The 17,054-nt window shown below is 40.5% G+C and overlaps 1 protein-coding gene across 5 annotated transcripts; it reads left to right on the plus strand.

Annotated features, from left to right (window-relative positions):
- The first annotated feature begins 751 nt into the window (after positions 1–751).
- PP2D1 (protein phosphatase 2C like domain containing 1) lies at positions 752–16,607 on the plus strand. 5 transcript variants are annotated; one of them, XM_082046041.1, is made up of 4 exons: positions 752–2,019; positions 5,516–5,834; positions 10,675–11,693; positions 15,198–16,607. In XM_082046041.1, the coding sequence occupies exons 3-4, from the start codon at positions 10,676–10,678 to the stop codon at positions 16,439–16,441; spliced, it is 2,262 nt and encodes a 753-aa protein (XP_081902167.1). In that variant the 5' UTR covers positions 752–2,019; positions 5,516–5,834; position 10,675; the 3' UTR covers positions 16,442–16,607. The 5 variants fall into 5 exon arrangements, with proteins under 5 accessions (XP_081902167.1, XP_081902168.1, XP_081902170.1 ...); XM_082046042.1 differs by having other exon boundaries at positions 5,516–5,661; XM_082046044.1 differs by having other exon boundaries at positions 752–1,360.
- Positions 16,608–17,054: the final 447 nt, after the last annotated feature.

The following is a 17,054-nucleotide window of genomic DNA, read 5'->3' on the forward strand; positions in this document are numbered from 1 at the left end:
GTTTTTGGGGCTGGCTTTTTTTCCTTTATCCAGGAACAAGTGTTGACAGCACATAAACTTAAGTCTTAAAGGGATTGCCTTTTAACTGAAAGCTAAAATTAAGTAAATGATCCAGCTACAGAAACTGCACTCGATGGACAGAAGCAAGTGCTTCGGTTTTGAGGCGGTTGCGCTCCGTTGCACATATGTAAAAACGTGGTTGAGCTGTGAGAAACCACAAATGGCAGTTCTATAGCACGGCAGCACGGTTTCAAAGGTTGGGATTGAGACTGGGTGTTTGCATGTGATCTACAGCTCTTTGATGTGCAAACCTGAAGCTGCAATATTAGTTTGAAAGGGAACCCCAGCCTATTAAGAGCTCTCACAGATGCAGGGCCTTAACACCTTGCACGGGGCAAGGAAAGATGACTCCAGACTTCTGCAAAGTTAGGAGTGGGGAGGGGGGTAGAGGGAAAACATTCTCCCTGTGGTCTCCCTCTTCCCTCATCTTCTCAGCTCCTGGGGATATATTCAAGCAGAAGGTTATATGGTCAGTTGGCTTTTACATTAGATGATATGGGTGAAAATGTAATAAAAAGCTGTAGTATTTTCATGAAAAAGCAGGTCTGGGTTTGGTTTTCTTTTTGGGGGGCGGGTATTAAAATCGACGGAGGGTTGATGGAGGGGGCGGTCGGGACCTGCACCCCGGCTTCCCGGCGCCGGGGGACCTCGGTCCCGGGGAGATCGCGGCGGAGGCTGGGGCTGGCTCGGGGCTGGCTCAGGGCTTCCCAGCAGCTGTGACAGCGACCCAGTAAGATGGCTGCTGCAATCCCCCGTACTTTAAGACGGACTGTTAAGGTGGAGGAGCCGCTGCCCTGGGAGGCGGCTGTCCCAAGCTTTACAGCAAGTTAAACGGGGAGGGAGGGGTGAGGAAAGTAGATTTATTTCAAATTTAACAGATAATATTTTTAAAAATTTTTACGTGTCTAAATCATGTTTTAAAATAACAAATAGCCGCTGTATGGTAACAGTCACCTAAGAACATCTTTGCTTGCATCTTTTTAATGCCGGTTAGGTTTCTACTCTCTGACTTGAAAATGAAACTGTTACTGCTTAGTTTCACTTTCAGCTTTTCAACTACTCTTCTTCGGTAGCAAACGTTACAAGCAAAGAGCGCATCTGGAACAACAAATTGGCTCCTATGGACGACTTAATGTCCATGCCTGAACATAGACGCTTAGTTCTCCTGGGAGCTGCTGTGGCTTTTAAATCACCCAATATGGTTTTCTTTTCTTCTTTTCTTTTTTCTCTTTTTCTTTTCCTTTTTTCTTTTTCCCTTTCCTTTCCTATCCTTTCCTGTCACCAGCTTCTCCTTTAAACGGTAAGCTAATGATATTTAACCCAGCGTTAAGTTTGCACAGCTGCATATAAATGAATTAGAAATTTTCAATTCCGAAAGTATGTTTACCATTTTCACACAGATAAGTGACTCCACTGGTGTTTATTAACGCCACTCAGCATGTGTTTATGTCTGAAGCTGCACAGGGGAGTGTTCACAGGATCACAGCATAGGCAAATGACCTTATTCTTCAAGGTCCTTAAAAACCTGAGAAGTTTTTAATTCCATTAAAGAAAAATCAAAGGTGGATGTTGTTACGAAGCAGATGCTGACTTTGGTTAAATTCCCGAGTATTTGTTTACATTTCATGGTGTGTTTATGAGGGTCTAATTGGAAAAACACCATTGTATTGCATCCAATAAGGCACTGGTTAGTATAAAGGCAAATAATATTTTTATTGCGGTTCCTTCTTGAATCCTCAAGAGCACAGCTGTTCTACTATACCTTTTTTATTTTTTTTTTTTTACCTTTTTACCTTGCTGCTCACTAGATAATGAGAACAGTAAATCTACCAGCCTGTGGCTAGGGATACAGTTACTATAGTAACATTTATAAACACTAATTTCACAACACATGCCGAACTACCGCCTGCTACTGCAGAGGAACAGCTTAGAAAAAAATCACTCTCTAACTGCAAATAGGTAGGTCTTTCTCTTTTTTTTTTTCTTTTTTTTTTTTTTTTTTTTTTACCCTAAAGCCTGATTTAAATAATTGCTCTCATTCTAACTCTGTGCAAATACATTAAAAAAAAAAAAAAAAAAGGTAGCGTGGTCTTGTGTTAAACTGTGTTAAACTGCTTCCAATGACAGGTAAAATATTACATTCACAATTCTGGCAAGAATAAGGAATGAAAAGATCATTAGCTGTCTGGAAACATGGGCCTATAACTTGGGCTGTATTGAGTTGTGGTGGCTTCGGTGAGTGTAATTTGGCCATGGCAGGTTACACTACATTAGGAAAAAAAAAAGTGCTTTGACATATGAATGTATGCATATAATTTTTTATTTCATATATCCAAGCTAGCTTTTTCTGTTGACTGAGTTTACCAGCAAGTATATATTAATTTTATAATCGTAATGCATGAGTAACTCTGCGCAACAGAACACAACAGAATCACTCTGGTGCTTATTTTTCACCATTAAACACACACTATGAAGATACTAAATTAGTTTCAAACTCCAAGCATTGTCTGAAAAACAGTTTTTTTCAGTTTCTGTCCTTCGGGGCACATCAGCGGGTTTGCACAAGCCAAGCTGACTCTGAAGCCGGCATTTAGCAAGCGCTGGTGGGAGCAGAGTGAGCCTACCTGCCTGTGCTTCTCAGCTGGCAAACGCAGATGAGGAGCCCCATGACTTCAGGAAGACTACTCATCTGCATCAAATGAAGCAAGCCAGGAATTGGATGAGACCCGAGTGCCAGCTCCTGTGATTTCTCTGGTCTCTCAGGCCGCTGACAGCCCTAAGGAGGTGCCTGCTCAGGGCTGGTTCTCCCAGCCAACACGTGCATCTTGCATTTGCTGCTCTGGCCCGAAATTCACTGTGAACACCTGACAGGCTTAAGTGCAAGAGCATGTGTGTTATTCCAGTAAGGGAGGCAGGTGCATTCTTGATGCCAAGTCACAAAAGAGGAAATTAAAATGCAGTTTAGGGTGTGCCTGATGCCTGGTTATTACCTAGTTATCACTTAGGGCTTTTGAGGCCTATCTTGGTCACATAAATTAAAGAATGACTCAACTAATAGCAGCCAAGTGCCTAATGCTGCCTCTCTGAGAGGGACCTCCCAGCCCACTGCTGAGCTTCAGGGCCCACCCCTACCCCTCATCCCCATCTCCCAGTTTAACAGGAGTGAGCCTGCCCATCCCAGCCCTCTCTACCTCTCCTTTTTTTTCAAGATGGGACTTTATTCCTGCTTTCCCACCTGTTTTTCTTCTTGCCATTCAACGCAAATGTGAAAAGAGGAGCTCTTGCCCCTCCTGGGAATTTCTCCAAGTATAAAATCCTATTGTGTCCTTTCATTAGTGCATTTCTTGTGGGTGAAGTGGCCTCCTTCTTGGCTACCACATATTCAGGAAAGCTATCAATATTTTGAGAATCACAGGAAGTATTAACAGTATGAGAGTTTTATTTGTTATGCTGTCTTTAGCATCCTGTCAGCTTCCCATGGTGCTTACACATGACTTAAATAATACAGATGGCAGACCTTCCCATTAGGCCTTTGTCTGTTATAAGGAATCTCACAGCCCAACTACTCAGGTTTTAAAGATGTGGAAAAAAAACGCAAAAGAAAATGGAGAAAATGTCACTGCAACACTCATGGCTGTTTTAATAACATAAACTTTTTGTTAGTGATGGAGCACTTAGCCAGTTTTATTCACTTCTTACCCTGATGATGCTCTTCTTGACTGCAGTCAGAGTTTTGATTTAACACAAACTAAGCAGGAAAAGCAAAGGCAGGGCTCAAGCAGGACAGGACATTTACTGCTTTTGCCAGTACAATATGAATTGTGTGTGCCAAGTTCAGAAGTTCTTTGCTAAAGGTATTTAGCTATCTGTGGTCACTACATAAGCTTACACTGTGTTATTTTGTGTCAGTGAGCACTCTAGATTACTTCATGCAGAATAGGATGCACTATCTGTTTTTCCCTTACCTTTTTTTTCTCCAGCCTCTCCACATTTTTTTTGTCTATTCCTTCCTCTAACATACTTTTCTTCCTGCTACTTAATATGTGGTAGAAATCACCACAATTCTCTGGGACCTCACTCAGTGTACTTTGCCTGTGCTTTGACCGTTTTGCTAAACCACCCCATTGACGGGGACAGACTTTTTAGCAGGGCCTGTTGTGATGGAACACGGGGCAATGGTTTTAAACCAAGCTAGACATGAAGAAGGCATTTTTTTTTTTTACAATGGGGTTGGTGAAACACTGGAACAGGTTGCCCAGAGAGGTGGTAGATGCCAGCCACATCCCCAGAGACATTCAAGGCCAGGCTGGATGGGGCTCTGAGCAACCTGATCTAGTTGAAGATGTCCCTGCTCATTGCAGGGGGGTTGGACTGTATGAGCTTTGAAGCACCCTTCCAACCCAAACTATTTTATGATTCTACCATTCCTGTGTGGGGCAGGTTAGTTAGTGGTGGCAGCCTTACAGACCCCTATGCAACTGGCACAGGCTCACCTGATGGCAGGTGGGAGGGAAGGGGCACTTGAGTAGCCACTGACCAGAACCCTTGATATGACACTGATTTAAATAAAAGAACTCCACATTGAAAATTCTTTTTATTTCTGTAAGATGAAATTACACTGGCCTAAGCACATTTGACTGGGCCAAGCCCACTCCTGGGCCTTCCCCATATCTGTGTGGGAGAGCACCTGGAAATGCTAAGAACTATGGACACAACCACAAGCACCATGACTAGTCACTTGGCTAAACCTCAGAAATGAAACAGGTTAAAACCCTTCATTTAGGCCAACTGTAATTGCAATGTGTATGGTTAGAAAAAGTAGAGGATCCCCAGGAGTACAGCAGTAACCCCAGGTGTGGATTTGTGGTGTGGGAGAGGCAGGGTGTCACTGGGAGGAGAGTGCAGGAGGCAGTTATATTATCTTCACCCATCTTCCACCTTCTGCCACAGCTTTCTCCTTGTGGATCCCCAAAACCTCACCTGTCCTGTGTGCTTCCCCTCCTGTGTTGAGCACAGTGGGCTTGCAACCCCCACTCAATGCTTCATACCCTCTCTGCACCCCCTCGCTCTGCCCCACACAAGTACCCGATGGGCTACAAACTGCCATCTCTGCCCCACCAAGACAGACTCAGCTACCAAGAGCAGGTGCAAAAATACCCGGGGTGGGGAAAGTACTGGTTTTGCTACTCTCATTTCCTAGTTTGATGCTTCTTCCCAGCTGCAAAGCTACACCTCTGCCCAAGCAGACAGTGTTACAAATTATAACTTGCATCTAAGAAGACCTAATGATAGAGGCTGTTTCCACTTTATAGGATGACAGAAAACCAGTGGGCCTGGATTCCTAAGATTCTAGTTTTGGACAACACTTAAGAAGATAAATAAGGAGACTAATCTTAATTTATTCTATAATTATTTTAATTAATAATTCACTTCCTTCTTTCTTGCCCATTATCAGGTCTAGAGGTGGGAGTGTTCCCAAGTCCTGAAGGCAGGCTCTGCCCCCAGCATGCTCCTATGACTCACCAGGTTCATCTTTATCTCTTCCCACACCTTTCATAACAAGACTTCCTTGAAGCTGCATCAGTTTCTTCTGAGGATACAGTAAGTAGGCTACTACGCACACCTAAGTTGACTCACTTGGGAGAAGATGTCTTGTTCCTTTTGCATCATTCCTTCTGTAGATGATTTTGGAGAATGAGAAAACCAGCTCTGCTAAAACTGGTGGAAGGCATAGGGCATGCATGCCAGATGAGCAAATGAGTTTGTCTTTTCAGGTGAAGAGTTTTTCGGAGGCCTTATGTGAGTTTAAGAAAGGCTACATAAGGGTTTTCACATGAGATATTAGCTCTTTGCTGCTTGGGCCAAAGGTGACCATGTAAAACTGGGACTTGGTAAGGCGGTCCCTGCACAGGTGACAGTTCTTGCCTGTACCCTGGCTGGAGCTGTGCCATTGGTCAGCAGAGGAACAGCGCTGAATGCATGGAGACAACAGAAGCCATATTGTGGCATCACAGGCATGTGGGAAAGGGGGCGTGAAGAGGAAAGCACTGGCTGAGGCATGAGCGGAGGAAAGGCATGGCAAGAAGTGAGGAAGAAGGAAAAGACAGGCAAGCCAATGCTCATTCATCAAGAATTTGCAGCAGTAAGGCCTGTTTATATATATTAGCTGATAATAGTGTGATGAGAAGCTCAGGGAGACTGTGACCTCAATTTTACATCACACAGCCCTCCTCTGCTTCCCTGTCACCTGCAGGCAGGCAGGCAGACATCTCTCTAGTGCTGCTTTCAGCATTAATAATAGTCACCATTTTCTAAGAGCAAATGTAGCAAATAATAATAATAAAACAGACCTCATGGAGGAAGGAGGTCAGGACTAGAGATTGTGCAAGTTAACTGCTGACTGACAAAGGTGAGGAAGAAGCACACTCTGGGTGGAGACAGGAATGACATGTGTCAGAGGGAGATGACTGCATATAGGACTCCTCTCGATACAAATCCTGGGTCCTCAAAGGTGAATTAGTGACATCTTCACTAAATAAAAAATGAGATTGTAGTGCCAAACTGCAGAAACAGAAAAATAACCTCACCTTGCTCTATGAACAGCAAGCAACCCCAAGTGCCTGCAGCTAGAGAGGGTTGCCAGAAATATGAGGTTTACCTGGATGATGTCCTCCTCTGCCATACAAGTCCCTGGTCTGCAGTCTTGTGCTCTCCCTCAGTTCTGTTCCTCTTACCAACAGGGCAGAGAGGTGAAACAGACTCCCCTTCCTAGTAGCAGGAATAAGCACTGGCCAAGGAGGTCTCTGTTGTGACACAAACAGTACATTTGATCTTTGCACTTGAAAACACATACAATCTCAAACTGTGGTTCACTCCCCATTCTTCTACTTTTTTTTTTTTTTAATCTGATTCTGTTTTCAGGTCAGAACATTAAACAGTGCTGGGTTTTGGCTCCCTAAATAGGCACAGGGAAAGTGCAGTGAACTAAAAAGCTGAATTTTATCTTTCGCTTTCTGAGGCTGAGAGCACTTCAGCTTCATGTATTGTGTTGTCAGTTGAGCTGACAGCAAAAAAACTTGAGAGTCTGTCTGTGTTCCTGATGAGGGAAATGCAAGGAGAAGGAAATACAGACTAATCTTATTACTTCATAAGAAATCCACAAAGGAAATATTTCCTTTTTTGTTTCATTTTTACAAGGTTTTCAGCTATTGACATATGCAGTGTATGCATACTAAAAAACCCAAACCAACCAAACAAAAAAATCATGAGCATAATCATGACTTAATAATCATGAGCAAAATGATTGCAACTGAAGAGTTGCAGCAGATCTTTTTATTCTACATGAGTTATTATGAATTTTATCCTGGTTATTTACACATTGTAATGAAGTGGGACTGTTTTGGTGCTCTGAAATTATGATTTGTTAGCACTTACACCCACTTACAGAGATATAAACATCTAGAAATTATGTTTGTTATGAATTAAGTTTACCGAGGTCAAACTAACATTTTGTGAAGTTTTCAATTTCTTGTCTCTAATCCAAGGGGCTTTTATATACACTAAATGTAAAATGAGTTCATACTTAAAAGGCTGACAAAAAGCAGCTTACCAGATCTTCTGTATATATTAGTCCTAATTTTTCTCATGCCTGAATGCATCATCACGATGACAGCAGTGAAAAGGCTTGTGTGATCTCCCAGTCTCAAATTCAAACTAAGCAGAATAAAGGAAAAAGGGATCTGCACAGCATCTCTTTCCCTGCTATTTTGATCACACGCCTTGTTATCTTGCCTCACTAAAGTGGCTGCAGCATTTCTAGAGGGGTCTGCTGCTCACCTCTTGTGGAGAGATGGACTTTCCCATAAACTGGTCCTACAGCAGATTGAGAGCCGTAGCCAGCTGCAAGCTCCTCTCTGCAAGGACAAGGTATCCTACAGTGCCATTAGGGTTTTTTAAGTGGTATCACCTCCACTAAAGAGATCAATTATAAAATTTTTAAAAGAAAATCTAACTCAGCTGATCAGAGGCATTTGATTCTTCAAGACATACTGATTTGAGCTGGCAAAGCCTGAGGCTTTTTCTTTTTAATGCTCCTGTAATTCTCAAAGAGTTAAAGGAATTTTGTTAACAATCACCATAGGAAAAAAGTGCATGCCTTGAAAAACAAATAATTAGAAATGCTTATAACCCAGAGGTGATGGGCAGAAATAATGACAGAGAAGAAAATGTACTTCCCAGCTGAAATTCTGGAAGATACAACAGTTGCAAAATAGTTAAAGTGTGGTTGTATCAAGTTTGAAGAGAGAGTCCCCAAAAATGGATGAGGCTGAAGCAGGATGAAATTACCAAAGGCTACTCGTGTGATGATGCTGTGGGATATTACCGCTGCAAAACCACTGCTGTTTGCCCTGGTGGTAGATTAACAGCAGTTGACAAACTGAAAGTCAGAAATCTTTGTCTGGTATTTCTCATCCTTACACACAAATACTAAACACTGAATAGAATAAGCATAGTGAATTGAAATGTAAACACACTGTTTTCATACTTGGTAGACAGATGATGTATAGGCTGGCAAGCTGAGTTTCTCGCATGGTGTCAGGATTTTGTGCTATAATGGTGTCTGTACCTGCATGTTATGTGCTAATCTAGGGGAAGAGGATGTTATGCAAGCAGCTGTAAGGCTGAGCTGCACATCACTTTATAGGTCACAGCAGCCACTCAAACAACTTTAATTTCATCTGCTGCTTAAGCAATATAATATCTCCTCTGTATGTTATATACATGTTTTCTTATCCATTTCAAATGATAGGCAGAATTATTAGTGCTGCTACCAATAGGGTCACCTCATGTTTTCCGTAACTTAAAATTCTGCTTGGTTCTAACTGTTCATACTGAAATTTCCCAAGCCTGATGCAGGATCATTTGAAAAAGTTCCAGGTAATATGGTTTAGCTGTTTCTGAGAATATAATATGAAAATTGTTTGTTTTCTTGCATAAAAATAGAATTCCAATAACTATTTTATAGAGAAGCTCTAAGATTGCCAAGTTTTAAATTAGGGCTAGAAATTTGGCTGAGATGGAATCAGAGGTGCACCTTTCATCATTCTTTAAATTCACCTGAATCGGAGCAAGTTAAAATATTAAAGAAGAGTCAATTTGCTGGGGCAGAGTGGAGACACACTAGTGTGTAGGTGCTGAATTCAGGCAATCCCTTAAGCATCGGCTGGCCTCTATCAGGCAGCACCTCACTAGGACTTATTCTACACCTCCAGCTCTTGGGTCTGTAGCGCCAGGTATCAGACCTAAGAATAATGTCATTTTTTTATCCTGGTTCTCAGTACTCCCTTTAGTAATGGGAGAAGACTGAAGGTGTTTTTAAACACACATATCCCCACCACCAGCAGCAGGAGTGGTATTTGGAAGTAGATACACAAAAAACATTAAGTGTGGAGTATGGAGAGTCCCAGGACTTGAGAGATAAGACAGCGCTGAGGAACAAGAGTGAGAAGATACTGGGCTGAAGTTGAGGCTGGACCAAGGAGCTGAAGTGGGAGAAAGGAGGCACATGGGGACAGAAGGAAGAGGTCTGCTTTGGCTGGGGAACTGGCAGAGAGGCTTATGCAGATGACACCCTTTGTCCTTGCAGTACATGGCCTCGACTTCACATTTTCAGCCTCACTGCTCTTCCACGAGCTCTGTTGCCAAGTGCATCTCTCCTTCCGTCCTGATGGCTGGAGAACACAGAGGGCACATGCTGCTGCTCGCAGATCTCAAAGCTCAAGCAGCAAGGCTGCTTCCCACAGAGACCTACAAGCTCAAATGCTGCTTGGCCCATTTGATGCTACTTTTGTTCTTCATTATGCTTTCTTGATTTAGAAACCGACACATTCAAAATCCATCCTACATGAAAGGAACATGAACATTGCAAAATCTAGCTCTTGTAAGCAAGAAATACAATAGAATATTGTCCACATAAATCTAATTTATCTTCTGCGTGCCTAAAAACAATGGTATAAAACAATTCAGTGTTTTCCAGTTGGCTCTTAAAAGTCCTCACAACCCAAATTGATGACAATGGGAGTGAGATATGATTATATACACCAATGCTTCTGGCCATGTTTCATGCAAGACTGGCAGGTCTTTTTATCTTATCTCAAATATGCCGTATTTTTTGTGAAAGTAGGAATTACACTCCACTGCCATGTCTGGAAAGTGATTAATAGATACAGAAAAGCTGATGAGAAACTACTTCATATTTACAGTTCTGACAGTGTGGAGGCACAGGGCTACGTACAGAATCACAAAGAGGAAACAACTGACTGAGACCTCACGAGGTACAAGAATAACCTCAACTGTGTCATGAATTCTGTAATCCCAAACTTTTCACTTCTTGAATTTGCTCTATTACTAATTTTTAACAGTTATTAGTTACAATTTTCTATATAATCTCATGTGGGTTTTCCAGTTTCTTGATCACATACAGAATAGTAGACAATGCAATTCAGAGTTTGTAAGAGAGTCAGAATAAGGCTTAGGTAAATGTAGTGTTACCCAACGTTAAAATATTTAAATATAAAAATATGAAAACTCCTAACACATTCAACTCCCTTATAGAATGACATGGGAGGAAGAGTCACAAGACAAAACAAACCCACCTGATTTTGAACGTTCCAGAGATGAAGATCATCAGCTGGAGAAGGTTGAACCAGAGAACAATGATTCAAAGCACATTTCAGTTCTTTGCTCTACGTGTCAACAACCAATATATCCACACCACCTTTTTAATCACAAAAAAACCCACAAAGCCCTAACTTTGCTGGGTTTTTATAGCCCACAAAGAAAGACTGACAACAAACGACTTTTAGCTCATAGACAGAAACTTATATCAGAATTGACCCAGACTCCTAAATATTCTGAGAAACAAAGGCAGAAGATTGATTATTCATTTGAATTCCTTATGGATAATTGCACTCCTACATCACATTGGGATCTTCCTGACGTTACCAATCCTAGTACTTTTAAGAAAGTAAATAATTCTTTAATAAATGCATTAGCAATTTGTCAAGATAAAAACTCCACATGGCAGAGAGACATGGAAGACAGATTTATCGTGCTTGACAACTATGGAAATAGGTCAGATACATGTTTTCTGGGGTTAGTTGATGGCTCTCACGGTGTGGCAGCTGCAGAAACAGTTGCAGCAGAGCTCCCACTTTTATTTCTTGACCAGCTTGCTCAAATGGATTCCTCCTACAAAAAGAGTAAGGATGAACAGCAAATTCTAGATTCTTTTGCCACAGTAATCAATGCAGATTACAAGAAAAAAGAGAAGATTTTCTCTGATAAACCAGGCAGTGGCAAGACCAACAAGACCAATACTTACAAATGGATTCACAAAGCATATGCCAAGTCCTTTTGGAGAATGGATAGACTTTTACGACTGGGAAGGAACGAGGTTTCCAAAGTTCGCTGGAGTGGCTGTTCAGCTGTTACCTGTTTGGTGGAAAGAATCCCCAGCGAGGAGACAGATGTCACTGAGGAAGAAGGAAGAAAACATTCTGAAAACAACATAGACAGTCCATTAACCAGGACAGCCAAAGGTGCTGCTGGGTTACTGCACATTGCTAATGTAGGTACGTGCGTTCCACACTGGGACACTTTTTTTTCCTCCACCCTATAAAAAGAGGAAACATAAGCTAATCTAGAGATTTATTTGCAGTAGATATTTGGAGACAAAAAGCTGCAATTGCTTTAACTTGATAATGTGAAGGAGACAAGATAATTCCCTTGCAACTGATATTGGTATCAGGCAATAAATATTATGCTTATCTAATAAAGTACCTTCAATATATTTGAGTTAAAGCAGTAAAGTCAATTCACTAATGCAAAAGACACAATTAAGAAACATTCCGTAATACACAAGTGACCTCTGCAAGAGTAGTAAGGACAGTGGGTTTTTTTAATTCAAGAGGAAATTTATGGCGTCATTTTAGGGCAGACAATCATAAATCTGATTTTAGATCTGGTAAATCCCTTGTGTCAATGAAACGTGCTTAAGATAGTCTCCACGAAAAAAATTAATAAAAAGAATAAGTGACACTACATTTTTCTACCAGCAAACTGAAAGCACGATCTGTGGGGATCATCTGAATTATTAATTTCTGAAATCGGAATTGGTTGTTATTTACTATTATTATGGAAGATCTATTCAACTTGTTTCCTTATGAAGGAGAATCCTGCTTTGCCTTTCTGTAGTGTAGAGAAATCAGGCATTAATTACAATCAGAAACACTGATATATTCCTTATTCTTCTCCACCCAGCCCTGCTGCAGGCAACACTAGACAAAGCTCTTGCAGATATTAGCAGCTCTACTCATTTTATGTTCCCACTTGGTGATTTGTGTTACCAGTTAATTTCCCAAGTACATAAGGCAGCTGTAAGATTACAAGCAAGGCACTTGCTTTCCCATAAAGGAGTACACATGCAGAATTATACAAAAAAAGCTGTTGGCTGAATAGTTTCAAACAGATTTGTATCTATAGTTATATTCTCCAGTGTCTTTCAGTCTCTGCTTGAAGCACATGCCCAGCACTATAATACTTTCCTATTACTCTCCCTAGTATTAGTAAGGACTGCACTAATACTGCAACTTTCCATAAACATGGGCACTCTTTCCTCCTGAGGTGAATGTATTCACAAAACTTGTAAGACTCATTCATCTTTCTTCATCTGGATTTTGACAAAAATTAGTCAAAAGGGCCAAAGATCAGTAGGAAAAGGTGATAACATTCAACAGTTTCCATTTCTTCAGGAGGAAAAATACAAACAACCCAAAAATCAACAAACAAAACAACAAACTAAAAATATATTCCACATCTGGAAAAAAATGATTCCGGATTTAAAAAAAATGCTTGACAATTATAAGCAATCCTCTGCCAGTCTGAGAACAAACACGCACTGACACCATAATAAGTAACTGTGGTCCTCCTTTTTCTCTCCTCCATTTTCCCAACACTTGTTGCTTTATCCATATTTCTCTACCCCCAACAAGCATTTTTGCAGCTACTACAACTTTATTGTTACTGATACCAAAATTGGTAGTTTAGCATTAGCTCAGGTATTTTTGCAGGAGATAATACACGAAAAACTCACATAAAGGTTATAAGCTTTTCAGAGCTAACAAATGCATTCGTTTTCACCTAACTGGGGAAGAAACATTTTTACTACAATGAGCTTGAGAGGTAGGATGAAGGTAAGAAAATCTGGTGGAGAATTCACCCAATCTAAGTTCTCTGGTTCTTGTTACCTGCATCCATCCTTCCCTCCCAGATTAAGGTTTTATGCTGGCTACAATTAGAGATACTGTAAACTCAAGCTCTGCTCGAGTTAAAGCTTGAAGTTGATCAGAGATGCTTTAAGCCCTTTATGATTGAAGTCCACATTTCTGAACCACTTCTAAACACATTTATTTAATCTAATACACTTAATTTTCCACCAAATGTATCACATCATAGAAGAAGATTTGCACAACATCAACCTTCATTCCCACTCCCCTGGGAATGTGTTCTTACATTAGTACAGACATGTTCCATCAGCACCGGGTAAACGACTGAAGAGGACGAGCAGGAGATGGTGGCACTGGCCAACTTTGCCTTTTTCATTTAGTCCGGCATTGACAGATCAGCTAGTTTTTGTCAATCCTTTTGCCCTGTCTCTGGTTCGCAGACAAGAGACTTGCATCCAAAAGTGACTAGACTTTGCTCGCTCTTGCAGTCAACTATTCCACATGGGTCATATTATGCTCTTTGTTAGGCTTACAGCTGGTGGTCTTACTCCGAGGGTTCGAAGGAAATTTTAGACAATCTTGTAGCTCTCCATGGAAATCAGAGGAAGCAGGAGGGAGCAAGCACAAGGAAACATTCACACAGCATAACTTAAGGCATCTACATTCTATAATCGATAAAACAGGTGCATCCTTCAGTTTGATATTCTGAATCACATTCTAGAGAAATGTGCCTTTCACAGCCTGCACTTAGCTGTCTCCTACAACAGACAATGCCAACACTTCCCAAAAAATAGAACTGCTGTATAAGCAGTACCTACTTATAAATACTTTTCATAGATCTGTGCCCTAGTCTAGCCAGATGATATTAAAAATACAATTTAAATGATCACACTGCAGCCAGCTTAGTGTCTGGAAAGATACCACTCTTCTCAAGTTCCTTCTGTAAGGCATCACTTTTGCCTTTATGCCAACACATGGAAGTAGACCAATAACCTCCCCTAACACAAAAAAATGGTCTTCTCCCAGTGTAGCCATAGAGGATCACAAACAATACATCACTTTGTTTCAGAGCTGCTTTCGTTTATGCTCTGCATTCAGTTTTGACAAGACTAGTCACTTGCAGTGTTGCAATTTCCTAACATGTTTCATTCTCACCCTGCAGATTTCAAAAGTATTAAGAGAAAACTAAAGTACCTATTCCTACCAAAGGAAATGAGTTAGTCCTTGACTTCTCATGATGGATGTGAGAACTCTTATTCCCTTGGGTGCCTTAACCAAGGAAGAGATTTAAGGCATCACATTAATAAACTGTAAATTCTACACACATCCAAATTATTTTCAGGTACTAGAAATTTTATATGGCTAAAAATAGCCTGAACCTGAAACTTCCTGATGAGTTCATTCAGCCATAGTATCTTAAAAGCACACACTCTCCTAGAAAACAAACAAAAAAAACACCACAAAACCAACACTCCCCTCCCCCCCTCAAAAAACAGTGTATTTGAGAAAAACATGCACTTCTGCTTAAAATACAGTCAAGAGGCAATATTTCTGTCAGACTGAAATGTCACTTGGGACTCCTCATAAGAGTTTAGTTGCAGTCAGAAGAATAAGGTTCTGGAACAGTCCTCTGAATAATGAGAGAGAAAAAAAACAATCACAGAAAACTTTGCTGTAAAATATTAATTGACGGATACATTGTTGCCTGTGGCAGTAGATAATTAAACTATGAGTTCATTTTTTTCCCCAGTCCTTAGCAAAAGGCTGTTAATGTAACAGTAGTATCCTTAAAAAAAAAAAACAACAACAAAACACAATATGCTAATTCAAAATATCTTATTTCAATTTTAGGTAACGCACATGCAGTCTTATGTAAAAATGGAAAGAGTCACTGCCTCTCAAAAGAGCACAGCACTTCTAATGCAAGTGAGAGAAAACGCATATTTCAGAATGGTGGAAATATCAGCACTAATGAACCGGACGGATTAGTGGAGGGGTACCTGAGAACTACAAGGGGTCTTGGACATCATGGAGATCCGGTACTGAAAAGATCCATTATACCTGTACCTCATACTATATCTGTCCCTATTGATGATACTTGTCAGTTTCTTATTTTAGCTTCTAATGGGCTTTGGGAGGTTTTGGATTACAATGAAGTACTTGCTTTAACTCTAACAACATTCACTCAGTATTTGAGAATGCATGAATGTGTTCAACAAAATGGTACTTCTCCATGTAACTGTCAGTATTTGATGCCGCTCAGTGAAGACAATTTAAAAGACTCAAAGGCCATTAAAGATCCGCAAGCCGGAATAGAGATACTGTGCTCCACAGACATTTTTCTCACTGAATCAAAAGGCAACTTGGAACGAAATAAGCCCAAATATTCTAGGATGAGCTATTTGCAAAGTGAAGATGAAGTTCCTAAGGAAAGCGATGACCACAAAAATCAAGCTGATCCAGAACTGTCTCTTTTCAGTCACAACAAAATAAATTCACAGAACGGAGAGAGAAAACAGTCTGATTCTAGCACACAAGGTAGCTCTGAAGCACTGGAAGAGTTTGAGTACAGAGAACTTAATCTAAGTAACAGTTTTCAGCCACAGTCACAGATTGCAGTGCAAAAAGAAACAGATACAGACACTTTCTGTGCAGCAGGTCCAAGCTGCAACCATAAAGAGCTGCAAGAGAATGTACTGGCAATAGGGTCTGAAGACACAAAACAGCCCCCAAAAGACATAAAAGCATGCCTAACTGACTCAGGTCCACAACTGGCTGAAAAAATGGACTCCAAGATTTTTTGTGACAAACTTACAAGTTGTGCTGGTCAAGAACTGCAAAAGACTGTATCACCAATGGGTTCTAAACTATCACCACAGTTTGAAGAGGACACAGAAACATACCCATCCAATTGTGAATCACAAACTGCAGGAGGAGACAGAGTCACCTCTGAGACACTGTACAACAATGCAGCAAGCTACATCAGTGAACGACTTGTACAGACTGCATTAGCTGCAGGTTCAAGAGATAACATTACTATTTTGATTGTACTTCTAAATGGATGCGATAAGATACCCAATTACCTCAACATTTAAAAAATTATCATAGGATAACTGGGGTGGCACAGTAGATATAGGACAAGCTTACATTTAGCTGTGTCATGAATTTACTTGTAATCATCTTAAATGCTGACCCATATTCAGACATCTTGTCTGAAACTGTTCAAATACAATAAAACCTTCTGAAACTCGCAATAAAAAACGGTAATCAAAAATCTATTTTTTTCTTTTTTAAACCATTTTATTCAAACCTGAGCACCTCAATATAAAACTAAACACTGGTGAACTGTCATTTTCCTTGCTAAACCCAGATTACCGCAAATTTAAAATCTGCACAAGTAAGTTTCTGCTACCAGTTCAACATTTAAATAGACTAATTCATCTCTTCTGACACACTTGGTAGATTTCATATAATGAAAATAACTAAAAGAATTAGTGCAATATACTGGACAGATCAAAATAAAATGTACTTTGGAAAACAAAGTTGCAAAGTTCATTACTGACAGACAGCAGTACTTATGTTACAGATACAGGAGCATCATTTATTACTGTTCTAGCCATAGAGGAAGAACTCAGAACCCCCTTTGATTAGAGAGGAAAAAAGTTAGCTTTAAGTAACTGTACATTCTGTATACCTTTAAGCAACTCT

Source organism: Streptopelia decaocto (genome assembly GCF_964273445.1).
Source record: "Streptopelia decaocto genome assembly, chromosome: 2".
Classification (NCBI taxonomy): Eukaryota; Metazoa; Chordata; class Aves; order Columbiformes; family Columbidae; genus Streptopelia; species Streptopelia decaocto.

What these genes read in the sequence shown, in the direction of transcription:
- PP2D1 (XM_082046041.1), top strand. Translation starts at nt 10,676, where the DNA reads ATGACATGGGAGGAAGAGTCACAAGACAAAACAAACCCACCTGATTTT. An exon ending in ACTGCACATTGCTAATGTAG is followed by an intron (nt 11,694 to 15,197) that starts GTACGTGCGTTC and finishes TTTCAATTTTAG; the next exon opens with GTAACGCACATGCAGTCTTA.